This window comes from Xenopus laevis, chromosome 9_10L, assembly GCF_017654675.1.
Source record: "Xenopus laevis strain J_2021 chromosome 9_10L, Xenopus_laevis_v10.1, whole genome shotgun sequence".
In the NCBI taxonomy this organism is placed as follows: Eukaryota; Metazoa; Chordata; class Amphibia; order Anura; family Pipidae; genus Xenopus; species Xenopus laevis.
The window spans coordinates 48,779,066-48,806,838 of NC_054387.1; the positions used below are offsets into that span (position 1 = coordinate 48,779,066).

Here is a 27,773-nt window from a genome sequence, read left to right on the forward strand (position 1 = left end):
TTATTTACTTATTAAGTAAAAAAAACACTAGGCAGAGAGCTTGCAATCTAATTGCTAAACCCTTAGCAGAAAAAAAATTGCAAGAAGAATCGCTGTCTATTCTGAAGAGCTTGCAATCTTGCGCTGTACTAGAAGGAAAAAAATAAAAAGGATATATAATGTTGCCCAAAGTTAAAAAATGAGGCTTATATCCTATAGAGGAAGTAAAATCAGCTGCAAGGAATGATAAGAGACGGACTGCACCGGTGGCACTGCCAGTGAATGGGATTAGGAAATAGACTGGCACAGAGTCCACACAAGGTGCCCCCAGCTAGCATGCCTGCCCTTTCCTTATATCCCCGGCTTTCAATGAAAGAGTGCAAAGACAGAGAGAGTTGGTAATACAGGATGAACTCTGAAGTTATCTTCCCTACCTGAAATGCGCTCCTTGTCCATCACTCCCCCAGCATCGGTTTATCCGCAGCCAGGCCTCTCTCCCCTTGTTTGGGAGGCGGAACCTTTCCTGCCCAACTCTTTCCACTCCCCCTTCCCACTTCCAGTTTGCTAGCACTCACTTTTTCCCTTCTTTCACTCCCTCTCTCCCTTCAGTGACTCTCTCTCATTCTCCCCCCACCTCCCTCCTGAGCACTACAAACTTCTGCTGCCTCCCTTTGTCTTTCTTTCCCCAATTTCTCTCTTTGCTTAAAGCCTCTCTCTGTCTCCCTCTCATTCTTAAGCTTTACAGCTACTTCTGCATTTCCTTCTTCCCCTCCTCCCTCTGCTTTCATTCCATAATTTCCTCCCATTTTGCTCCTATTTAGGGTTTCCCCTCTCTTCTATTCTTATTAATATAAGGTGTCCCCTCTCTTCTACTCTTATTAATTTGCTACCACTTTCTTAAAGAGATACTTTTATGGGAAAACGTGTTTTTTTCTGCACTGAAATCCATTTTTCAAAAGAGCAAACAGATTTTTTATATATACAATTTTGAAATCTGACATGGGGCTAGACATATTGTCAGTTTCCCAGCTGCCCCCAGTCATGTGACTTGTGCTCCGATAAACTTCAGTCACTCTTTACTGCTGTACTGCAAGTTGGAGTGATATTATCCCCTTTCCCTCCCAGCAGCCTAACAACAGAACAATGGGATGGTAACCAGATAACAGCTCCCTAACACAATATAACAGCTCCCTGGTAGATCTAAGAACAACACTCAATAGTAAAAGCCAAGTCCCACTGAGACTGATTCAGTTACATTAAGTAGGTGAGATCAGGCCCGGTATTAGGCCGATTGGGCTGATTGAGCGCAATTGGGCCCCGCGCCAATGGGGGCCCCGTCACCGGCGCAACGTCGCCAGCGCAATGTGACGCAACTTCGCCGGAGCGACATGGCGCAACGTCATGGGACCGTTGCCACCACCTGTAATACTACAGTCTTCCCGCCCGCAAACTGCAGGAACAGAACAGCTCCGACTCGGAGTGAGTCTCTGAACAGGCGTCAGACTCAGCTCCTCCTGGAGCTGAATTTGAACTCCCTCCAATCCAATTTGAAAGGCAAGCCAACAATTTTATGGTACATGGCACTGGGATAAAAAGCTTCTAATCTCCCAGACATCAGTGTTTCTGCTTTGCACTAATTCTGTGTGATATCTCACCCTGGGGTCACATGCACAGGTTGCCTACTACTGCCCTGTAGCCTATATATATATATATGTGTGTGTGTGTGTATATGTGTGTGTGTGTGTGTGTGTGTATGTGTATATATGTGTGTGTGTATTTACAGCCAATGTGGCAAAGCAAACCATTCCCTAAGCCACTCATACCTCCCTTTTCCATAGAAAACCCCAAGCTAAGCACCAGGAAAGGCTGTGGGCATTAAGGGCCACATAAAGTACACTATAAAGCAGAGATTTTTTAAACTTAAATGCACACAAAATTAGATATGCAAAAGAAAAAATGGCAGTAAATTGCCCTCATATAGTTCCAGAGCCATTATCCCACTGTTACTATAGGCACCATCTCTCCCTACTATACCTGCTATCCCACAGTCACAGTCCCTTCCCAGAGACTATTATCCCACTGTTACTATAGGCACCGTCTCTCCCTACTATACCTGCTATCCCACAGTCACACTCCCTTCCCAGAGACTATTATCCCACTGTTACTATAGGCACCATCTCTCCCTACTATACCTGCTATCCCACAGCCACACTCCCTTCCCAGAGACTATTATCCCACTGTTACTATAGGCACCATCTCTCCCTACTATACCTGCTATCCCACAGTCACAGTCCCTTCCCAGAGACTATTATCCACTGTTACTATAGGCACCATCTCTCCCTACTAAAATATTCAGAAGGCTCGGGACCTGTGGTTTTCTACATAACAGATCTTTCTGTAATTTGGATCATCATACATAAAGTCTACTAGAAAATGTTACTGGCTCTTTAAATTTGGGGGGCCCCGCCAAAGTTGCCCCAAATGAGCCCCGCAGTAGGTAAGACCGGCCCCGGGTGAGATAACAGCCCGCCAGAAAGTAGTTCCATCATAAAGTGCAGGCACAAGTCACATGGGGAGCTGGGAAATCTGTTTGCTCTTTTGAGAATTGAATTTCAGTGCAGAAGTCTGCTGGAGTAGCTCTATTAACTGATGCGTTTTGAAAAAAACATGTTTTCCCATGACAGTATCCCTTTAATCTTCTCCGTAATACTGTCTCCATATCTACCTCTACTGCTTCTGTTGCTTTCATTCTCCCTTCTCACTTCTCACCTGGTGGACCCCTGACAAAACATCATAGGAAAGAGCCACATCCAGACATAGACATACTGTATACGTGGGAATGTAATAAAAGTCGGTAACGGAAAAACTATTTGCAATGCGAAAACGTATGCATTTGCGCAAACAAATTTTGCTTTGCACGAATTTAATATTTGCGAACCTGGAAACTGTTTAGCGACCACTTCCGACAGTGGAAGACCATTTGCGAATTTTATAGTTTGCGCCAATGCGCAGTAAATGTAAATGCTTCTTACTGAAAAGTCATTATGTTTGCTCCAAAAGATTACGACATCTTCAAGCACTTCTTAAGAGTGCGCAATGAAAATTTGCAATGCAATAACAGTTTAAGGAACAATATTACATTGCGAGATGTGGATTTTTATTCTTATTGGTGCGAATTGTTTTGCTCTTTGCGACTTTTATTACATTCCCCCAATAATGTTTAGCACCAAATGTTCAGGCTAAAGCAACGGAGATTTCAGGGGTTAAAAGCAGAGGTCGTTGATCTGGTCTTCTGATTTTCCCCCTTTATCCAAAAATAGCCTAGGGGTGGAAAGAGATTCTGTATTTACTGCTGTTGTTGTTCGTGTGCATGGAGGGGGATGACCCAGCGAAACAAAGACAAATTCTATGGTTTTTATCTTAGTTTTATATCATATGACAAGCACAAGAGAACATGTTAAAAAAAACAACAAATCTGCCAGTGTCCTCAATTCCATGGCATCTTCAGATTACACCTCCTGAATCTAAAACAATGTGTATGCTGGATCGAGATTCTGTGGTGCAGAATCACCCGTTTATTTATAGAGCTGCAAATTGGGCAAGTAATGGGTACAAGTTATGCCCCAGCCAAAGGCCAAATACTGGAGTTAATTCATTTTCTAGGGCATTAATGTTCACCATTCCAACTACACACCCATTTAAATGTATTTTCTTCCTCTTATTGGTTCACCTCCACTACCCAATGCATGATGCTCTCTGTAATCTGGTCCCTGGCTGTATAAAAGGATATTACTTGTCCATACACTCATCATTATAAATCAATGCAGAGTTTCAGCCTCCCTAAGCAGCCACAAGTTAAACAGCTGCACCCCTCCTGTACCTTGCCTAGAACACCTCAACTGACCTCTGAGCATTCCTTAAGGGGGTCAGGCGCAGACTAACTCTCTTTCATCACCTCTCTTCCTCTTGCAGTTTAATAAGCACAGTAAGAAACATTATCTCTCTCTTTCAACACTCCTCTCTCTTCAATTACAGAGAACAGCGCCCTGGCCCCTTCCCACTCACTGCCCATCTACCTGTCACTGGATGTTGTCCAGTTCGCAGATGTTATTCCTACTGCCCCCCAAAAAATGCTTAGAATTCCTCCTTACTTCTTCATGCTAGAGAAAGCTTTACTCTTTAACTATGAGAGGCTGTCATTCTGTCCTCACTGCACAATTCCATTTGGAGTATATTCTGCACTCTCTCCCGGTCTCTCCCACTCTCACCCAGAGGCACCTTGAGTTATTTTGCTTTGCTACCCCCTTACCTGTCCTTCTGCTTGATCTGGATGGGAGGGGGGCAGTGCCTTTCTACACTAAGGAGACATTATTGCCTGATGTATTGTCTTTAGTTGTCCAACTTTTCATAACATTTAGAGACCTATTCATCAAAATTAAAATGAGCATAATTTCAGAGGTTTTTTTAACCACCACTTATTTATTAAAAGATCTGAAAATATAAAAAGCACAAATGAATAAAAATGTGGAATGACTTGTCCATTTAAAAGCAAAAATTAATTAAAAAATTTAAAAACTTTAATAAATCGGTCCGTTATTGTTTGGCTTTGGTTTCACTGAAACTCTAAACATAATGGGGAATGCATGAGGCAGGGCACCTGGCTGTACAATGTGGCACTGCTGGACTACGCCATAAAAAAGCCGCAGATGCAGTGCTGTTACAGGTATGGGACCTGTTATCCAGAATGCATGGGACCTGGGATCTTCCTTATACCAAGGGTCTACTAGAAAATCCTTTAAACATTATATAAACCCAATGGGCTGGTTTTGCTTCCAATAAGGAGTAATTATATCTTAGTTTGGATCAAGTACAAGGTACTGTTTTCATATTATAGAGAAAAAGGAAATCATTTTTTAAAATTTGCATAATTTGGATATGGGAGACGTCCATTCTGTAATTCCGAGCTTTCTGCATAACTGGTTTCCTGATAACGGATCCGATATTTGTACTGGGTTTTTGTTCCCCTCTGTCATGGCTTAGCTTTCTGTCTCATTCTAAGTCATCCTTCAATAAATCCCATTACTATGGTCAATGACGCTAGCAACCACAAAGCAGCTTCTATTTCAAATTGGAGATCAATAAAGTAAAATAATGCAAAGTTCTTTCACTTTCTGACTCTGCCTTGCCACACCTCTCCTTAATTGACTCTCATTTACTTGCTTAGCACTGCTTCCATTCTCTATCCCCACAGTTGTTTTTTATGATCCTCATACCTGCAATTACAAAGCTATGGTCAAACTCAAATGCAAAAATGACTTTCAATTCCAGCATGCTAAAAAACAGAAAAAAGGGATTAAATATATAAAACCCAAGCTACTTCTATTAACTAGTTCTAACACCCCAGGGTCATTAATACTGCCCCCAGATCTTCATTCTATAACATTAGATTTAGGGCTCTCCCTTCCCCCCTAAAACTTGGTTCTGCATCCCAAAATCACTATACAGTCTGCCAAAGTGTAATACATTGTTCCAGTCAGAGATCCTGTTGTACCTGTTAGCAATTATGCTGTTCCACCGCTAAATCCTTGGCCGGAGTGCTGGGATTACATCGGGCCCAAGCTATTTAACCCCTCACTTGCCCTGACTGCTGGGCCTCTGCACTAGGCAGCAGCAAGCTCGGACCATAAGTCCATTTTTAAAAGCCACAGTGGAACCCTGACGTGGCTATCGCTTTACTCAACAAGTGTAACACTTCCAAGATAAGGAAAACATTAGAAACAAGCAATTCAATCCAAAACAAATAGCTACATGGTGCTGAACACAAGCCAAAGACATAGTTCAAATCTGGTTGAGACCCCAATGGGCTCCTGGCTGCTAAATCTTTAGTGTCTGCATTAAAGTGACCAAATAGTTGCATTCTAGTTGTTCTGTTTACGGATACTATATAAATAATAGCACTGTAGATTAACCTCAAGGGGTGGGGGTACACTGTTACTGGGCCTGGATCTCTATTCTCTACAGAATTCCTTGCGTTCAATTAATTCACGTAAGTCTAATATGACTTCTCACCAGTTCCGTTTGAACACCATATTTATAAGGCAAATGGCACAGGGATGGCAAAGTAAAATAATAATATAAATAGTATAGCTACTCTGCCATCCACTGCCATATTTGCAAAAATGGCACTCACAGACCAATGCATAAGGCAGCATATTGGCAAGTGAAGGCACACTAGACATATAGATTATAGGGGTAATTTATGAAATCCCCTGTCACAAATGCTACAGCATTATGGGGTAAGTATAGATCCCCACTGGATCCTGTGCACGCCAGCACTCCATAACATATATATATATATCTGAATGACTTGAAAGTCAGGGGGCTGGATAGGGGTGTGATGCCCCCTGCCCCATCTAAGTGAGCAAACATATTTCCCTGCCACAGAATGCTTACTGCCCCCCAGCACTACTCTGAAATTCATGTAATGGTGCCATCCATGAATTGCTATATACGCACACTATATTGCTATATTGCTATATTGCTATATGCGCACACATCACAGGAGTAGTGAAAGGTTAAGCCCACGTTGGATGAATCCTGGCTCCATTTGCATTTGCCCTTTTTTGGTTGCCATGTACTACTGGTACAGTATCTAATCAGCCAAATGGACAGATACTATACAAGGCGCCACAGTAGACCCAGAAACCAACCAGAATACAAATAATACATACATTCTGGTATATGTACAGAATTTTCATTAAAGAAGAAAGCTACTGAGGCAGTTTATTGCCAATAGATTAGCCAAAATAGTACATGCTATAACACTATATTTATTCTGTAGAATGCTATACCAGTATAAACAGCTCTAGACACTGTCTCTGTTTGTTTAGGATAGCAGCTGCCATATTAGCTTGCTGTCACGTCACTTCCTGCCTGAGTCTCTTCCTGCTCACTGGGCTCAGATTACATCAGGGGGGGCGGATGGGGGGAGACAGGAGCAAATGGAGCATGCTCATGCCCAGCCCTGGAGGTTTAAGCTGAAAGAAGGAAGTCTGATACAGAAGCCCATGTGTACACAATAGAAGGAAAGAAATGCTGACAGAGGACTCAGAGCAGCAGAGCAGTAAGGGTTTACTGGTGTATTTATATAGACATTTCTGATAAAGCTTATTAGTTTTAACCTTTCCTTCTCTTTTAAGTGTAGGGCCAACTTCCTTACAAGCCCAAGTGCTCACCAACACACGGAGCTTGTCCATGACTGTTCTCTTTCCCATGGTCAAACAAGGCAATAGAGATTAGTCCTGAATGAAATGTCACTTGGTGAGGGTCTTTATAGGTTTACCCACTTCTTCCTCTGTTAAACTACTGCCCCTGGCTTGTTGACATCATTGCAATGAATGGGAAACCCTCCAGTCTGGTTCCAATTCATACCAGTATTCCCGTGTCTGCATGGGAAAGAGAGCAACTCAGGAAGTGGAACTCAGTACAGTAAATCAGTGCCGTGTATGCCCCCCTGTTCAGGGAAGGTATTTAGTGGTGGATATGATACAGATTTCATACTAAACTTGAATTACCTTTAGTTTATTGTCTTCTTATCTGTTTTCAAAAGAAGCCTAAAGGCCCCCATACACGGCAGATAAAAGCCAACAGACAGAGTCGGCAGCTTATCGGCCCATGTGTGGGGACATTCGACGGGTGTCCCCAATCGATATCTGGCCGAAAGTCGGCCAGATGAGGATCAGGCAGAGTAAAAAATCACGTCAGATTGCGGCCGCATCTGTTCGTTTATGCTTTCCCGCGATCAGACTGCCCGTATCGCCTCCATTCTGATCCAATAGTTGGGACCTAAGGCCCACGATCAGATCAGCCCGATATAACGCACCTCAATGTGGGCATATCGGAGAGAGATCCGCTCATTTGGCCACATCTCCAAACGAGCTTATATGGCCAACTTAAATAAGAGGAGAGTGAAGTGTAATACAATTTGTAAGAAAAAACATGAGAGAATGTGGAGAAGCAGAAAGAGAGGGGAATGAAAAAGGGAGAGGGTAGGTAAAAAGTGTGTGTTCACTTAAACAGAAGGAATGAGCGTAACACTTGGCATCATGAAAGGGGCTGATTTAACAGGAAAATACTACGACAACCAGAGAGGGAAGTTCTACCCTCAAAGCAAAATAAGATACAGGAAGCCCATATGTACATTTGTGTTCAGGAGAACCTCATTCTGGTTGTTCCCAAGAAACTTGAGTCTAATTTTTCAGGTGATGCAAACAGGAAGAGGCAGTAAGTTACCTAATACCCACCACTCAGTAGGTACCCAGATAAATTCACTTACTTGGGCTTGTCACATCGCTGCTCAATTTCCTTAGTCGCCCGCTAGTAGTACGTGTCACACCTAGGGAAAGACAGGCAGGAGAAGGTTATAAAATGAGACATTGTGGGTAAATAAATGTGAACTTTGCTCACTTTTTAAATGTTAAATGAGCCTGTTTCAAGCATGTGATCCAACAGATCTACTTAGCAATGGTATCCACCTGTGCTGGGGAAGCAACAGGGTATATATCAAGATATGGGGAAAAAAAAACAAGTGTAAATCTGTCACTGGAAGAGCCAGCAACTGAGGAAGGAAATATAGAAGATAAAGGCCTCAGCTCACCGAAGGGTAAAATGTCTTCATTTTAGGTAGTAATTTTACTTTCTAACGACTGCAGTTATTATCCAGCGATGTTTTCCTGTCTTATCCAGCAGGAATTACCAATGGCATTAAAAAGGACAGGTGTTTGCAATATATTGCGGGTGAAAACCATGCATAGGGGTTGCCACCTGGCCGGTATTTTACCAGCCTGGCCAGTAAAAACGATGGTTACATAGTTAATGTATTAATGGGTTGATCCCAATGTTATTAATACGGAAAAATGAAATTTATAGAAAGGACGGTATTTTTTTCCAGAAAAGTGGCAACCCTAACCATGCATAAAATTAATTTTATCAAAACCAATTGTTATCACCCCACCATACAGATAGGAGCACATTTACTACAGAGCTAATTTTGTTTTTTTGGCAAAATTCCCCAATTTACTAAAAGGTGAAAAGGACAATTCACGCAAAAAAAACTCAGCACTAGAGACGTTTCGAAAATCTGGTAATTTATCAATTTGTGAACGATACCCTTTTTGCCAAAGTGTACTTCGCTAGTATCAGGCTGGCGAAAAGAACAGACATTTTTAAATCAGAATCTACATTGCCCTTTCCATGCTACTTTTCTCCATGGTAAAATTCTCTGGTGAAAATTCTCTCTCTCTCTAGAGAATTTCCCCCACTATTATTGTATGGGGAAATACACTAGCAAATTTTCGCAGAGAATGTACACAAGGAGAAATTCACCACATTTCTCTTGAAAAAGTAAATTTACGGTTTTTAGTAAATATGGAGCTGTGTTGTGAAAATACACCTGGTGAAGTAGGGAGAACTATGGTGAAGTTAGGTGAAGGGAAAATTCACACTTTAGTAAATGTGCTCCATAGTCAGTGTCAGACTGGGCACCCTAAGGCCCACCAGAGAACTGGAAACCCTGGGAATATACAATATAATACAAATTACCAATGCACACACATAAAGCATACATACAGTACAAGCCAGATGATATGCGAAATAATGTTTTATATCAAAATCATATTCATATACAGAAGACTAAAGGGATTATTTATTAAAGTCTGAATGCCACAAACTCCAAAAATTTTAGTTTTTTTTTTTACTATAAAATCCAAATTTGTCGAGATTTATTATCCCCCAAGGATGGAGAAAGCCTGAATCCGAAAATCCAGCATCTCAGACCTGCCGAGGTTGTATATAAGTCAATGGGAAAGTTCCCTATCCTATTTGAAAGTTTCTGTGGTCTGTGCGGAAATTAGCTCGAAAATCGGACTACTTCAGACTTTTCGGGCAAAAATTCCAAAAATCAAGCAATTCGGGAAAAAACTGTACGATACAGGTTTTTGCTTGATTTTATCGAATTTGTCCCGATCTGATTTTTTAATAATAGATAAGGTTCTAGTTCGGTCTGACTTTTTTTATTTACATAAAATTTGGATTTTGATAAATAAGGCCCCCTGTGTTATTACAATAGAAAATTAAATTAAGCTTGATAAAGGGCCAATAAGGGTCAGGACACACAGGCAGATTCGGGGGGAGATTAGTCACCTGACAAATCTCCTCTTCTTCAGGACGACTAATCTCCCCGAACTGCCTCCCCAGACTTCCCGCGAGCTAAAATGTAAATCACCAGCGGGATGGCACTCTGAGCGAATTGTTTTCCGAAGTAGCCTGAAGTAGCCGGCGGGAATGCAGGGGAGGCAGTTTGGGGAGACTAGTTGCTTTTTCAGGGCGACTAATCTCCCCGAACTGCCTCCCCTGACTTCCCACGGGCTAAAATGTAAATCACCGGCGGAATGGCACTCAGAGCGATTTGTTTTCCGAAGTAGCCGGCGGGAAGGCAGGGGAGGCAGTTCGGGAAGATTAGTTGCTCTGAAGAAGAGGAGATTTGTCACCGGGCGACTAATCTCCCAGAATCTGCCTGCGTGCCCTGACCCTAAGTCTCAAAACTTACATTTTCTGTGCCTTTGAGTGTATTTTCCTAAATCTTTGAGTGCCCCAATAATTTAAAGTTAAGCAACGGGCTGGGGATGCAGTTCTACTTTAGTATATCATAACCCAAAGGGTCCCTATTGGATTTTGCCGCAGCAGTTGGTGAATATTCCCTCAAGCAATCAGGATAGTCTAACTATCCCTTTATAAATTCTTCCTTAGCAAACATCTTTTAGCTGCATGCAGCTGTGATAGTCAAGTCAATAATACAAGGCTTTGTGGGGCTGCTGTTTGTTATCTACTGATCGGTGCCAAGCTGTTTAAGGCCAGTTAACTTCAAAAAGGGTGCAACAGAAACAATCACGCGTTTGTATAACCCGTGGGTATTCATCTATTGAAAAGAACAACTGCCATCATTCTCTGCCATCAATGGACATTAGCAGCCCAGTACAAGTGACATGCTGCTTCCAGTAGTGGTAGTAAATATGAAACTTAAAGGTCTCACAAAGAAGAAAGTGAGAGGCTTCAGTTACTCGTCTACAGAAATCCTACATTTATTATTATTATTGCTAGTATCCCTTTATTTGTGTAGCAAAGCCTATAGGAAAGAAAGATGAAAGGACTGCTTTTAGTTCCTTGTAGACTGTGTGTACAATCATTTTTGTTTATTTGCGTTCATTTTCTAACTTTTAGTAGAATGTTCAAAGCTAATTGCTGATTGGTGTTACTATTGGCCATATCACTTTACTCTTACAATTTAGTGCTGTGTTAGTAAATAAAGCCCACGGATGCATGGAAGTCAATTCAACTTCTAGACTGTAGAGGACAATTTCAACTGCTCTGCACGCAAGAGCAAGAGAATGAGGTGCACCCTGTGCTCTATAACATACTTGTCTGAATGACTGACATGTTACAGGTGTGTATGGGTCAGGATAGATGGGGCACATATGTGCCTCCTTCAGACAGCCCCTCGGGAATACAGTTTTTACCAAATGCAGGCAGCACTTTACTTGTAAAATGTTTCTATGCATTGCACAATTCACTATGTGTTATACCATGTTTGTATACACTAGCACCCAACTTAGTGGGAACATTGATCACTGTTGACTGGTGTCATTGGTGAAAACTGGCTCATACAACCTGCCTGGATTTGGAAACATTTAGGTGCTTCTGTGTTTCTTGCTGAAGAACATTTAATATGCAGTTATGCATCAGCACAGTAGAGATCCACTAGATCTTTGCTACTAAGGCTCTCAGGTTCACTATTTAAAGCAATCCTTTCCTAAAAATTAGCATATATCTGACTCTGTAGTGCTGCTCCACCTTGTGGTCATTTAGTGAATCTTCACTATTTTTCTACGAGGTCTATTTGCACAACATATAGGGCAAATTCACTAAAAGGCGAATTTTCGCCAGCTAAAGCTCCGCCACACTCTGCGCCACTTTCGCCAGAAGTAAATCACTAAAATGCAAAGTTGCGTCTCTGTAGCCGGACGCTGGCGAATTTTCACTAACGTTAATTCGTAATTCATAGCGAACTTTGCTAGTGTTAATTTCTGCCTCAAAACTTCGTTAGTACGCTTAGGGCGGGTACATGTAGGTCGTATATACGTCTTTATTAGAGATGTTGGTGCAATTGCTTGAAGTGGCCACTTATTATTACAAATATCCAAGGAAGCATAATAAAGACAAAACAGATCCTCTGATGCCCTAGACACGAGCCCACCCTAAAACAAATGTGCAGTGTCAGACTGGAATGCCAGGGAACCACCAGAAAACCTTAGTCCATGGGCCCATTCTCCAAACTATTTCTCCTCTTCCTCACCGCACTCAACCTCTCTTCTTCAAGTCTCTTTTCTTTCTATTCTATTATTTATTATTATATCTATTTAGCCCCTCGATTCCCATATAGAAGTAGGTATTGAACATGAAACAGATCAAATATTTAGCAGCATAAGGGCAAAAGAGGTAACGTTCTGTGAAATTTGCACGTTAGTGAATTTGCGATCGCTCGCCTGAACAAAAATTCACCAGCCGATACTATGCGAATTGGTGCAAAACTACGCTATCGACGGTCCCTTTCAAAAGTGAATTGTCCTCTACGTCTGTTAGTAAATTGGTGATGTCCCTGCGGATGGAATTTCTGGTGAACTTTTGCTACGTCGCCCCTTAGTAAATCTGCCCCAAACTGTTCCTTGTGATTTAAGGCACACAGGTTTAACAATAGAGAAAACTGATCCAGTTACATCTGGGGGGCCCTTAAGTAGGACACTGCTTGATGAGCAAAATTAATATAAGTTTGTGAAACTGGTCATCTGCCCAATAAAAAATGTTCATGATGCTGTCACCACAATCGACCCTGTACTGATTGTCCTTGAGGCCGTTCATCCCCTTTAATCTCCCCTCAACATGGTACTTTGTCAGCTCTTTGGTTCTACTTCTCTCTGGCTGTTGTAATCTATGCAGGATTGATCTACTTTACATTACACCCCGAGGACTTGTAGAACCGCAAGCTCTGTGATGGATAACGTTCTGGGTAAGGAGAGCAATAAGTGGATGTAAACCAGTTTTTTTGGTGTATTTCATGTCAATTGCAACATTTGTGGTTCAGTCACTATGAGATACAATGGAAATGTTCTTTATGCCACATACAGACCTGCCATGGAATGTGAGCCAGAAATATGCTGTAAATATTGACTCTTTCACTGGTACGAGCTAGGACTTGCATTAAAGGGAACAGCAAGTCATTTAAACTCATTAAAAGTCTTTAAAGCAAATTTTAACAGAGTAAGACCTTGAAATAATAATGACAAATGTCGTTTCCCCTTCTGACCCGTAACGCTTCCACGGTCTCTGGCAAAGGTCAATGGATTTCTCTTAAAGGGGCTGTTCGCTTAGTATGATGTAGAGAGTGATAGTCGGAGATTTGGTTATCAATTTTTATTATCTGTGGTTTTTGCGTTATTTAGCTTTTTATTCAGCAGCTCTCCAGTTTGCAATATCTGTAATCTGGTTGCTAATAACCATATCAACCATACAGTGATTTGAATGAGAGGCTGGAATATGAATAGGAGAGGGAATGAAATAAGATAAGTAATAAAAAGTTGCAATAAAAATAAATTTGTAGCCTTACAGAGCATTTGTTTTTTAGATGGGATCAGTAGCCCTGATTTGAAAGATGGAAAGAGTCAGAAAGAGAAGGCAAATAATTCAAAAACTATATTTATTAAAAAATGAAGGCCAATTAAAAAGTTGCTTAGAATTAGCCATTCTATAACACACTAAAGGTTAACTTAAAGGCTAACCACCCCTTTCATAGGCTGACAGCAATGTATCCTCTAGTTTGGGCTGTGTGCGCAAGAACGATCTTTTGTGTGAACTTATTAAAACTGTGCAGGGGCAGATTTCAGCCGAGGGCGCCCAGAGGCCAGCGTCCTCCGGCGCCCCTCCCTTCCTGAAGATTGCGCACACATGCGCATACTTTCAGACTGGAGCGCTAAGCGTCTAGCTCCAGAATTACCCAGCGGCTGGGCGGCATGCCACCCCTTAATTTATGCTGCCCTAGGCCCGAGCCTTTGCGGCCTCACCGCACATCCGGGCCTGAAACTGTGTGCTCACTATTAAAAACTGTCCGCAGGGACATGGGTGAGTCAGAATAATTGCAGTTCTATGGTTGTCATTTAATAAGTGCAGAAAGGCTGCAGAGTACAAAAAATTGGTGTAACCTGCCATGTTTTTTTGCATTCTTCTCTGTATTTCCGTGGTTCAGGTGGTGGTGTAAATTATCAAATAGAAAATAAGGCTTGTCTGTAATATAAGATGATTCTACAAGATTATTATATCCTGATGCTAATTGGGTTGGTGTCTAAATTGCCATGTACCAATAATCTGAATTATTACCAATCAGCCTAATATTGTGACATTAATATTATATATATTCAGTATCTGGTACATCTGTGACATTAATATTATTTCCTGGTCATCCCTGGCAGCATATTACTAACGATCGGGTAATTGTCTCTACCGCTGGGTAATCAGAAGAAACAAACACGCCCCCTACACCATAAGTACCTCCTCTCCCATACCTCCTTGTCTTTTGTTTCTTCTGGGTAAGTAGAAATGCAGGCTCGGCACTCACGGGTCATTGATCCGATTACCGGGTGCAGTTTTTTTGCGGCTCTCTCCACCTGAAGCTCTGCCGACTCTACAGTGCAGAGACCCTTACAGCCGGGGGGTTTTCTGGCGCTTTGCGCTTCCCTCAATGCGCTCCTCGATGACGTCAGTTGTGCGTCTGGTGCATATTAACCATGCGGTTTTGGCGTCCTATGCCCTATTCTGCCTGAATATTGGAATGGAGCCGGCTGCCAGTAAGCGTCCTGCTTCTAAGTCTGGGTGAGTGCCTTGCCAGCATTTAATGTTTTTATTTTTAGTGTGTCTTCGAAAAGAGCTGCTAATATTGGGTACTCTCAATTTTTAGTGACCCTGTGCCTGTGGAAGAATCTGCTTCTAAGAAGCGTCATAGGAGAGAAGAGAGTACTGATTTGAAATCATGTAAAGCATGTGACAACCCTGCAGTTAGACACAAGAGGCTGTGTCAAGCCTGTCTTCAGGATTGTGCTGTTCGTGATAGTGGAAGGGAACCTTCATTGGCTTCTACCTCAGCCTTTAATCAAGAGTCAGTTATGCAATGGATTAAGGAAGCAGTTGCTGATTCTTTTAGGCAGACTGAGGGTTCTAGGGATCCACTTCCAAGTACATCTGTTGTATTACATTCTTCATCTTCAGATTCTGATGGATCTCATTCTTCTGAGGACGAATTGGAGAATGCTGAAGTTTTTGACTCTAAGATGATTCCTTCACTTATCAAGGCGGTTAGACGCACCCTGAGTCTGGAAGAGAGTCGGCCTGAGCCATCTTCTTCCTCCTTATTTTCTAAAAAGAAGAAAAACTTTTTTCCTGTGCATGCTGAAATTAAAGATATATTAGATCAAGAGTGGGCTAAGGGTCCTAGAAAGGTTCCAGTGGAGAATAAGTTTGAGAATCTATATCCTTTTTCTCAGGATTATTTGGAAATTTGGGAGAACCCACCTACAGTTGATGCCCCAGTAGCCCGTCTGTCAAAAAAGACTGCTCTACCAATTGACGATATTTCGGCTCTTAAACATCCTATGGATAGGCGAATGGAGACAGAATTGAAGAAAGCTTATTTGACAGCAGGAGCTGCTTGTAAACCAGCGATTGCTGCTGTTTCTGTCTCAAAAGCTATGACGGTCTGGGCAGATAATATTGAGGAAGCTTTTTTGGAGAACTCTCCTAAGGAAGCAATTTGTGAAGCTATTACAGATTTAAAAAGAGCAGCAGAGTTTTGCTTGGAGGCTACTGTGGATTTATCAAGAATGGCAGCACGCAATATGGCATATACTACGGCTGCCAGGAGGGCCTTGTGGCTGCGTACTTGGTATGCGGATACAGCCTCAAAAAATACACTGTGTAAGCTGCCCATTGAGGGCGGGAGGCTTTTTGGAAAGTCCTTGGATGACATTATTGCCAAGACTTCTGGTGGTAAGAGCACCTTTCTGCCTCAAACTAAGCGGCCCCAAGAAAGGAGGCAGTGGGATAGATTTGCCTATAGAAGCAAAGAAGAGGCTAAAGCCTACAGACCGGGTAAAGACTTTAGAAGTTCTTGGCGGTCTGGTCAGTCTGGGTTTTTTCGGGCCACAAAGGCTAGAAACCCCAAATCCCCAAGGAATCAGCAAAGACCTCAATGATATGAGGCTGGCCCTGCCAATTCCTGTAGGAGCAAGGCTTCTGGAGTTTCGAGAGGTATGGGCCAGAGAGATCCAAGATCAGTGGGTCCTTTCGGTAGTCACCAGAGGATACCGCTTAGAATTTCTACAAAAACCTCAAAAGAATTTTTTCATTTCCTCAAAGATAACGAGGAAAAAAGAAGACCATTTAATCTTTCAGGACTACATTTCCCAGCTGAGGGCAAAAAAGGCGATAGTGGCAGTTTCGCCTCAGGAGCGAGGTCTAGGGTTTTATTCTCCATTGTTCCTGGTTCCAAAAGCCTCAGGAGAGCTTCGCCCAATCCTAGACCTAAGAAGATTGAACAAGTGTTTAAAGTACCAGAGATTCAAAATGGAGTCTCTCTCCACTATAAAGTCAGTGATACACACAGGAGATTGGCTAGCCTCCCTCGATCTAAAAGATGCGTATCTGCACGTCCCAGTGGCGGAAGAGCATCAACATTTTCTAAGATTTGCATGGGGAGATCTCCATTTTCAATTTCGCTGCCTGCCTTTCGGCCTCTCTACCTCACCAAGAACCTTCACCAAGATGCTGGTAGTGCTTATCGCCAATTTGAGAAGGGAAGGAGTGGAAGTCTATCATTATTTAGACGATCTTCTAATTGTTGGAAGAAATCCACAATCCCTCAGGGATCAAGTACAGTTGGTGAGGAGGACGCTTATGCGTTTCGGCTGGATTCTAAACGAAGAGAAGAGTCAGCCAGTTCCAACACAAAGAATGATATATCTCGGGGCACTCTTCGATACCAGGCTGGGGTTAGTTTCCTTGCCCCTTCAGAAGATTTCACGTATTACGGAGGAAGCGAGACTTCTTCAGAACCGCAGCAGTCTATCAGCCAGGGAACTCATGAGCTTTCTGGGCCTCCTAACTTCTTCTATCGAGTTAGTGAAATGGGCGAGGTGGAGAATGAGACCAGTGCAGAGTTGGTTTCTGACTCATTGGAATCGTCATTACAGATGTTGGTCGCAGATTATCAATCTGTCTCCAGCCTTCAAAACTCACCTCTCTTGGTGGCAGAAACCGGTGAATCTTCGCAGAGGGTTTGCTCTAGAGGAGCCTCAGTGGACAGAAGTTTTTACCGATGCATCCGGCACAGGTTGGGGAGCCCATGTGGGCAGTATAGAGGTCCACGGAAAGTGGAACAAAGATCTGTCGCATCTACCTTCGAATGTGTTGGAGTTGAGGGCGATCCAGAAGGCGCTGTCAGCTCTCAAGCCAGTCCTTTTAGGCCTGTCTGTGAAGATCAGATCGGACAATGCTTCAGCAGTATCGTATGTGAGGAGACAGGGGGGCACAGGGAGTTTCAAACTCATGAGGGAGACCATCCCAATCATGACCTGGGCACAGACCTATTTACAGAACATCACAGCCATTCATATCCCGGGCAGTCTGAATCATCGAGCAGATGTCTTGAGTCGCTGTTCGGTAGACAAAACAGAATGGGGATTGAATCCGAAGATTTTCCTGTGGGTGGTGGCTCAGTGGGGCCTTCCCCAAATAGATCTAATGGCCTCGGAGAGCAATGCCAAGATCAAGACTTTCTTCTCCAAAATTCCCTCAGCGACAGCAGTGGCAGTGGATGCACTGGCACAAGATTGGAAGAATCTTTGGGCGTACATTTTTCCTCCATTTCCGTTAATCTTCAGAGTGCTGAGGAAGATCTTAGTTTCACGTATGGATGTAATAGCTGTTCTTCCAGATTGGCCACGCAGGCCATGGTATCCCCAGCTGAGACGCCTGTCGATTCAATTACCCCTGAGACTGCCGCTGTTGGAAGATCTATTAATTCAGGGTCCCTTTCTACATCCGAATCCAGGGGCCCTCAATTTAGCGGTCTGGAGGTTGAGAAGCTACGATTAAAACAGCAAGGTTGTTCAGATCAGGTGGTTGAAACGCTCATTAAGGCCAGAAAACCTGGGACGATTTCTACGTACCATAAGATCTGGGATCGTTTTTCTGTCTGGTCAGAGTCCCAGGGATATAACCCCTTGAACCCGTCAACTTCTGAAATTTTAGGGTTCCTACAATCTGGTCTAGATTACGGATTGAGCCTCAGCTCATTGAAAGTGCAGGTGTCTGCCTTGTCTGCAGTGTTGGGTAAAAGATGGGCTGAGGAGCCATTAGTGGATCAGTTCTTTCAAGCAGTCTTAAGGATTAAGCCTCCGCTGAGGAAGTTGGCGCCGCCGTGGGATCTGCCGTTAGTCCTTCGTGCCTTATCTACTCCCCCATTTGAGCCTATTTTGGAGATTCCTTTATGGCCTTTGTCTTTAAAAACCGTCCTTTTAGTGGCCCTTACATCGGCTAGAAGGGTGAGTGAACTGCAGGCGTTGTCTATTGACCCACCTTATACAGTCTTCCATGAGGAAAAAGTTATTTTGAGGCCAGTTCCATCATTTCTGCCCAAGGTGGTTTCTAACTTCCATTTGAATGAACCAATTATACTTCCTTCTATGCCGTCAGATGACGGAGACAGTCCTTTGGATGTTCGGAGATGTCTGAAGGCCTATATTCAAAAGACTGAAGGAATTAGGAAGTCTAGAATGCTTTTTGTTGTTCCAGCCGGTGCAAGAAAAGGAGAATCTGCATCAAAGAGAACACTGGGTAGCTGGATTGCCAAAGCTATTTCCAAAGCCTATTCGGTACAGGGCAGGCCATCACCACCGGTTTTGAGAGCACATTCGACTCGGAGTGTGGCAACTTCATGGGCAGCAGAAGCAGGAGTTCCGCCAGAGTCTATTTGCAAGGCAGCAACTTGGGCTTCGTCTAATACTTTTGTCAAGCATTATAAATTAGATTTATTGTTTTCTTCAGACGTTCATTTTGGGCAGTCGGTCCTCGCTGCCTCTGTCTATTAAAATTATCAGCATATATTCCCTCCCTGGTTTTATTGCTTGGGTATTACCCGATCGTTAGTAATATGCTGCCAGGGATGACCAGGAAAGGGGAAAATTGTTTCATACTTACCGTAATTTTCCTTTCCTGGTCATCCCTAGGGCAGCATACCCTCCCTATGTTTTTGTATGTGCTTAGTACAAAGACAAGGAGGTATTGGAGAGGAGGTACTTATGGTGTAGGGGGCGTGTTTGTTTCTTCTGATTACCCAGCGGTAGAGACAATTACCCGATCGTTAGTAATATGCTGCCCTAGGGATGACCAGGAAAGGAAAATTACGGTAAGTATGAAACAATTTTCCCCTATATATTCAGTATCTGGTACATCTGTCCCTAAGCTCAGTAAGTGACAGCAGCACAAAGCATGTGTGTAAGGTGGGTAAAAATGATGGCATGTGCAGTGCAGTGTATGACAGTGTAAATGTGAAAATGCCTGTTATGTGGGTATATGGGTTTTAAATATTGAAAATTGTAATGTTTTAAAAGTATGTTTACAGAGTTTGGCCACAAGACGGCAGTAGAGTCTACTTATTATGTATTGATTTTTACCCCGCCACTAAAAGGAGCTAATAGGAATAAAAACAGTATAAATAGGGGCAAGAAACCACAGGTGTGGTAGTTCATATGTGGACGTGTTCCAGTGAAGAACATCTGCTCGAGGGAAGAATAGCCCAGCCCTGAAGTAAGTAATAGGCTTAGCCAGAATTAGGAGATTTATATTATAGTGTGCACTAGGTGTACAGGGCAGTTAGGAAAAGGTAGCAAGGGCAGCTAAGAGCCCCAAGCAGGAGTAAGTGGAAATAGCCTTCCGGTAGATCCTGTACCAGTTAGGGATGCAGTAATAGGAAACAGGATAGTAAAAGAGAGGGCTATGGGACTGTGGCCATCGCCTGTCTAGAATAGCAAGGGGGTGCCAATGGGGAGCTTCGGGATGCTGAGGGCAGGTGGGGATAGTGAGATCCCATCGAGGGCGGTGGTACATGTGCGGCCCATTGGTATTAGGAGATAATACCTGAAGAAATCCTGTAAGTAAAGGACGGCTAGAGTGGCCATATATGGAATGACTGAAGAATTGCCTGTTGGTGTTAGATTGGATTGACAGAATAAAAAGAACTTTTAACAACTGCTGGTCTACTGATTATTGCTTAACAATTCACAGGACACCTGTCTACATGTGCAGTGAATCAGCAGAAGAGAAGATGGGGAGCTACTGGGGCATCTTTGGAGGCACAGATATTCACTGCTACAGGGCCGTACAACAATTCAGCCCTATTTTTCTAGTTAAGGTTTAGTTATCCTTTAAGCAGGCCTGACTTACCACAAGCAGAGGTAATGGAAGTCTAGGTCTGACTGTCAGAATAAAGTGCAGCACATATGATTGCTGCCAAGGCAGACTTCAGAGGAATAAACAGTAAGAGAAAACAAGAGGCTTAGAAAACAGAGCCTGACTTTGTAATAACCCATATCCCACCAGGTGGCCAAACATGGGCAAAGAGTAGGAAGTTTGAAGCACAAGGGTATTAAATCTTATACCTACAGTGTATATATATATTATATATATATATATATATATATATATATATATATATATATATATATATATATATATATATATATACATATATATATATATATATATATACATATATATATATATATATATATATATATATGTGTGTGTGTGTGTGATATGTTCCAGCCCCAGCACCATATACACGGGTCCTTACATGTTTATAATCTTCTAAACCTTTAAACGCAGGCTGATAAATGATTTGGTTTTATTATAAGTGTGCCAGCTTGCATCTAATTGTTTTGCACATGATTTCATTTTTCTTGTAAAAATTCTATTCCCGTTTGCTCTTGTTGTGCCTGTAACTATGCTTTGTGATGAAATAGTCATTAAGGATGGGATCCCTGCTGCTCATCTCTGGGGAGGTATACTGACATTTGCTCCAGAACATTTGTTTCCAGCATACCAACAATACCCCAAAATTGGGCTTTTTTGAAGCACCAGTCCAGGGGCCTGTCTCTCCCCACCAGTGATTTTATCTTTCCTTTTCCGTTAATATTTTTAATTTTTTTTCCTGCTTCAAATACCTTACATGTAGTAGCAGCAGAACAAATGCTCTTACCCGTTAGACATTAAATGGGATCTCCACCCAAAATAGATTTTTTTGGATAAAGAGATGTCATTCTAAGCAGCTTTCCAATATACAATAGTTATGCGTAAAGAAAATTGCAATTAAAGCAGTCAGGCCCGGATTTGTGGAAAGGCCACCAAGGCCCAGGCCTAAGGCAGCAGGATTTTAGGGGGCGGCATGCTGACCAACCACACCCCCATTGATTCAGGATTTGCAGGAGATACAATAACTATCCCCATAGCTCAGGTCACAATGATGAAAGTTTGTGCAAATAAAAGGGAGAATGACAAACAGCAGGCCTTGGGGCACCCACTATGTAAATCCAGCCCTGAAAGCAGTATTATTTCCTCTCCATTCTCTAGTTCTGATTTTACAGGCAATTATAACATTAAAACCTAATGAAAATATTTGTGTATTGTATAACTGTACTGTATACATTTATAGCTAATGATTTACTCACTATATTGGCCACTGGAAAATATTAGTACTGTATAAAGCAATATGGGTAAAATCCAAACTAAACACATACAATAGTGGACCACAATAGCAAAGTATCAATGCAACATCTTTATAAAAACAATATTATATTAAAAACATAAATTCAAGAAAAAGAAGTAAAATGTGTTGAATCCCTACAATCCCCAAAAATACTGAAATATAGTCCCGAATGATTCTGCTAATGATCCACTGTTAGAAGGTCAAGCAATGACACTTTCTAGACAAGGCTGAAATGGAGTCTCTGATGTTCTCAGTATGTTGTAGAATAAGGGAAGATGTCTCGGTGCATAATCTCTCTTGTGCCAGAGGGGTGTTTGTCATGGGGTCGTGCAGAGTTGACAAGGGCGCCCTGTCTGCATGTCACACATTTGGCATCTTTCTGTACAGATAACCGAGTCAAGCAAACCAGTCCCCCCCATTCCCTTGTCACTGCACTCCTTAGCAGGATGGATGGATGGAACACTGCACCTTCTGAGAATGTGAGATTCCAATGTGTGTGGATAATGCAAGGCCAAGTCACATTAAGGCCAAACACATTTGGATAATGGAGATGCATCTGTAGGTCAGGGAGCTGCAGCAAAGCTACTGCAATTCAGTGTTTCATTGTACTATAATATTACTTTAATGACATATATAATCATTTTTCTTTTGCATTTCTCTAGCTTCTATAAGGGCATACCTGTGACAGCATGTAGTATAAAGCCTATACTGTTTTCAAGCTTGCCAGCCACAAACTTCCTTATCAGTTTCCATCGCCCTCCTAATGTGTTAAAGTAATACTGACACTAAAACTTTTCATCTACATCAAAAGTTACATATAGGTCATGTTGATCATTTTTTAATTAAAAAAACGATTACTTGAAGTTCCTAAACCTGGCTGTTTTGCCAATCTGAACCTGTCAGTTGTCAGTCAGAGTTTCTAATGCTAACCGACTACTGCTGCACAAATATGGCAGCCCCCTCATAGAGGAACATGGGAGGTAAGAAAGATAATGTAAAAGCATCAGGCAAATACTTTTATGGCAAAATAATAAATAGCATTCAAAGATAATGTTATAATAAAGGTTATTTTCTGGTGTCAGTATCTCTTTATGGTTATACATAAATATTGGTTTAACAGTCACCCTGCTATAGTTCCAGGGGTACCCAGGGAATTAACCCCAAACCTCGCCGTCACTGTCCTTCAAGCTGGATCCCCTTAGCTCATAACAAGGTCATAGATACAGTATATAGAAACATTGGGGTAACAGCCACCCTAATATAGTTCCAGGGGTACCAAGGACACAAATAAGCACTCACCCCAAATCTCCCTTTAACTGGCCTTCAGGCTGGGCCCCCTTAGCTCATAACAAGGTTACAGATATATAGAAACATTGGGGTAACAGTCACCCTGCTATAGTTCCATGGGTACCCAGGGCTCAAATAAACACTCACCCTAAATCTCCCTCTAACTGGCCTTCAGGTTGGGCCCCTTAGCTCATAACAAGGTTACAGATATATAGAAACATTGGGGTAACAGTCACCCTGCTATAATTCCAGGGGTACCCAGGACACAAGTAAGCACTCACCCCAAATCTCCCTTTAACTGGCCTTCAGGTTGGGCCCACTTAGCTCATAACAAGGTTACAGATATATAGAAACATTAGGGTAACAGTCACCCTGCTATAGTTAGAGGGGTACCCAGGGCTCAAATAAACACTCACCCCAAATCTCACCCTAACTGGCCTTCAGGCTGGGCCCCCTTAGCTCATAACAAGGTTAGAGATTTATAGAAACATTGGGGTAACAATCACCCTGCCCTAGAGTACCCAAGGCAGCAAATCAGCACAGCTATATCTCACCCTAGAACTGAATCTTGAATTATGGCCACCAAAAATGTGGCAATCTCCAGGCATTAATGGGCACAATACCAGGTAGAACAGGTGTTTGGCCTACTTTTTAATTTTCAAATGTTGGTATATACAGTATATACCCTTTTATGAACACAGTCAGCAGTTATTAACAGCAATTAACATCTGAGATGGCGAAAGGCTGAAGGGCAGAAGGTTAGCTGGGGAATAAATGAAATCACAGGTTTTCTGGTTTAAGTTGAACTCCCAACAACTCCAAAGGAATTTTCCATTAGCAGAACCAGTGCTATGTCTCCACCCCAAAGCATTATAGTATCTCTCAGCGTACGGCACTAACCTACATCAGGGGTAAGCTCCCACTATCCATTTGAGCGGATGAGCATTAAGTTCGTAGTCCCATAAAATCCTGTCACAGAGGAGGTATTGCCGCAGGGTCTATAGTCAGAACTTTGTTTTAGTGCATTGTATCATCACAACGTGCTGGCTCTTGCCCGCCTTGTCGACTGAGGGCTAACGGCGATGGCTTTAGCATTGTGCGAGGTAAGGATTAGAGGTGAATGCCAAGAAAGCCAACAAAAGCTAAAAAGCCTGCCTATAAATCAACAAAACATAGATTGTCCTATCCAGTTTCTTTTCTTCCTGCTGGGGATACTGAGACCTTAACTGACCCCTGTTTTTTTTTTCATACCAGCGATCTTCAACCTGTAGATGAACTGCAGACTTCACCATGCATTGAGAAAGACCAGATCATTGCTGACATCAGTGTGTTTGGAGCTTATGGTTGTTTTGTATTGTCTTTGTGTTAAGTTTACAATGAGCCTTTCCATCCACTTCCTCCCTCTTGTATATACAGTAGTGTATACAAATCTCATTTACAGGACAGGTATAAGTGTGTATTTGTGGTCACACTTAAATTCTGCAGCCAATCTCATATAAAGTCCAGATCAGACCTGTTCCTGGAAGTCCCAGTTGTTTCCTGCGTGTCATTGAGCAAACAAGAGCTTACTCTGATATAATGCTCCAGGTTGCCAGAGACAATGTGCTGTATAGATTGTGTCCTTCCAAACAGACACTCCATACCACCGACACACTTTACTGTGCACAGCTGCTTGAGGTGCATGCACAATAATGCACAGCTTCTTTCTGAGCTATGTGCTTGCAGAGTACTACTTGGTATCCATATTGTATAGGATAAGACTTAACCCAAGGTGAAGCATGCACTTCCTATTTCATCCTTCTAGTTGACCTTGACCAGTTGACCCTGGTTGGCCTCTTGTAGAACTGGGCACCTCTACCTTATATTCAAAATAAAGCAGATACTAAGATATTCAGAGCTGGGACAGGTGCATAGCTATAGATGAAGACCCTGTGACTGCTGGGGGGTTTGGAGGGAGGCACTGACTTAAGGTGGCCATACATGGATAGATCCGCTCGTTGGGGGTTTTGCCAAACGAGCGGATCACCCTCCGATATGCCTACCTTGAGGTGGGCAATATCGGGATGATCCGATCGTGGGCCCTAGGGCCCAACGATTGGATTCTAGCGTTCGCAAATGGGCGGTCGGATCGCGGGACCGCATCAACGTACAGATGCGGCCGCGATCCGACGGGATTTTTAATCCCATCCTATTGAGATCTGGCCGACTTTTGGCCAGATCTCGATCGGGGAAGCCCGTCGGTGGCCCCCATACACCGGCCAATAAGCTGCCGACTCGGTCTGTCGGCAGCTTTTATCGGCCCATGTATGGCCACCTTTACAATATAAGCAGTTTCAACATGTGTATAAGACACATCTTATTCCCAAATTTAGGAGGTTACTTCACTGCATACAGGTCAGATAAAAAAAAGATCAGCAGAATAACAAAGTAAATTAATAATTGCTTAGGTAATGCTATTAACAAATGTGAGATTAAGAGAATCAACCCCACACATTTTCTCTAGTATAATAGATCTAACATTACTTCCAGGAATGGGTGTTGGTTTATTATATTCATAGGCTAATGTTACTGCTTGAACTGTTGGTAAACTACAACTACAAGCATCCACCTGCCAGCAAAGATGGCATGAGTTTATTGCAATCCACTATCCAGGGGCATAACTATAGAGGAAGCAGACCCTGTAGCTGCAGGGGGCCCAGGAGGTATAGGGGCTAATTCATATACAATTTAAATAAATATTGTTAAAATTGTTCAACCTGGGGGCATGAAAAATAATCTGCTGTGGGGCCCAGCAAAATCTAGTTACGCCTTTGCCACTATCCCTAGATAATTTTTTTTTTAAAATGAATTATCATTACAGACACAGGGAAATGTTATCACTGTAGCTGCTGAACTACAATTACGAGAACCCTAAAGCTTTCTACTGGTTTATTATTGTACAAGAAAACATCCAAGCAGGGCATAGCAGTCTATATAACTAACTATTCAGCTGTTAGAAATAGCTTCTTACCTGCAGGTCATTCAATGTAATGTGAAGGCATATACAAATATTTAAATTCTAACCATGGGCTGACATCATGGAATTCTCATTAGTAGACCCCGTTAAAGGGGTTGTTTCAACATTTAGTATGATGTTAAGAGTGATAATCCAAGACAATTTGCAATTTGTTTAATTTTTTTTGTGGTTTTTGAGTTATTTAGCTTTTTATTCAGCAGCTCTCCAGTTTACAATTTCAGCAATATGGTTGCTAGGGTCCAAATTACCCTAGCAACCATGCATTGGTTTGAATAAAGGAATGGAATATGAATAGGAGATGCCTGAATAGAAAGAGGAGTTATAAAAAGTAACAATAACAATACATTTGTAGCCTTACAGAGAATTTGTTTTTTAGGTGGGGGTCGGTGAAACCCTTTTGAAAGCTGGGAAAAGTCAGAAATGAAGGCAAATAATTAAAACACTATGAAAAAGAAAACATAAAATAAAAGTTGTTTAGCATTAGCCAATCTATAACATACCAAAAGTTAATTTAAAGGTAAAACACTGCTGCCAGGAGGTGTATGGTGAGGTTTCACTGAGGTTTCACTATATATTTATGAAAAATTCCCAAAGTTTGAAGATGCTTAAAATAATTGTGTCATGAGGATAAGTACTGTATGACTTTGACTGTGTGCACAATACTCTCTATACCAGTGAGTTGTACGGTCACACATTGGCACCTGCTAGCTTCAGGGGCGTAACTACAGAGGAAGCAGACCCTGCGGCTGCAGGGGGGCCCAGGAGGTACAGGGGGCCCCATGAGGCTCTCATTGATGAGCAATTTGAACATATATTGGTAAAACAGGACAAACACTGGATATGTTGGGGGCCCTAAAATTAATTTGCTGTGGGGCCCAGCAACATCTAGTTACGCCACTGGCTAGCCTATTAAAATCTGGTGGCCTCTTGCACTATCCCAATAATTTATTCAAATAAATACCTATAAATGATTGCGTGTATTATAGAGAGCAAGCTTCTCATTCCCAAAGGCAGAGGTTTGCAAAGTTAATATATACATATGACACTGTCGGTGGCAGGAAATCAAAGAATTAAAGTTTATTTACCAGTAGCCTGGCTTTTCCCAAACAATCTAAAGCAAAACAAACAAGAGGGAAGACAGATGTGCAGGGGCTTACCTGTATAAGAAGATTTTCTCATGGCCCCTGAGACTTTTGCAGCTCCCTTCGCCAAGATCCTGTGGGGATTAGTGACCTCCCCAGAGAGACAAATCTAGAATGGGAGGGTTAAGGAGAAAGGCGCACACATCCAGTACACTCCCATCTGTGAACACACCTTTCATGAACTTCTGCACAGTTTAGGAATGCACCAAAGAAGGCAGCAAAAGAAGGGACTGGATTGCACCCCCAAATCCAGTTTTTAGGACACAAAGTATTCCAACGTGCATACTAAGGGTTAAAGTTCATGTTTGGCAGTTACAAATCTGGAAACAGAAAATGGATTGTGAAAGATGCCATAACAAAGCATGTATTCTCTTATTAAAAGAGTTTATTTGCTGTGTATAATTGCATGATTAGCCAGTTTATCTGG

The 27,773-nt window shown here is 42.3% G+C and overlaps 1 protein-coding gene across 2 annotated transcripts in view; it reads right to left on the reverse strand.

Moving 5' to 3' along the window:
• The window catches only part of septin9.L (septin 9 L homeolog), a 117,379-nt gene extending 89,947 nt beyond the window's left edge, over positions 1–27,432 (reverse strand). The window contains exons 1-2 of one of the 2 annotated variants that reach the window (XM_018235392.2): positions 27,362–27,432; positions 8,315–8,374 (exon numbers count right to left, since the gene is read on the reverse strand). In XM_018235392.2, the coding sequence (XP_018090881.1) occupies positions 8,315–8,374; positions 27,362–27,383 (82 nt within the window). In that variant the 5' untranslated portion in view covers positions 27,384–27,432. Of the gene's footprint in view, positions 1–413; positions 519–8,314; positions 8,375–27,361 lie in introns of those variants that run through there. The other variant, XM_018235393.2, reaches the window with a different exon arrangement.
• Between the last annotated feature and the right edge of the window lie 341 nt (positions 27,433–27,773).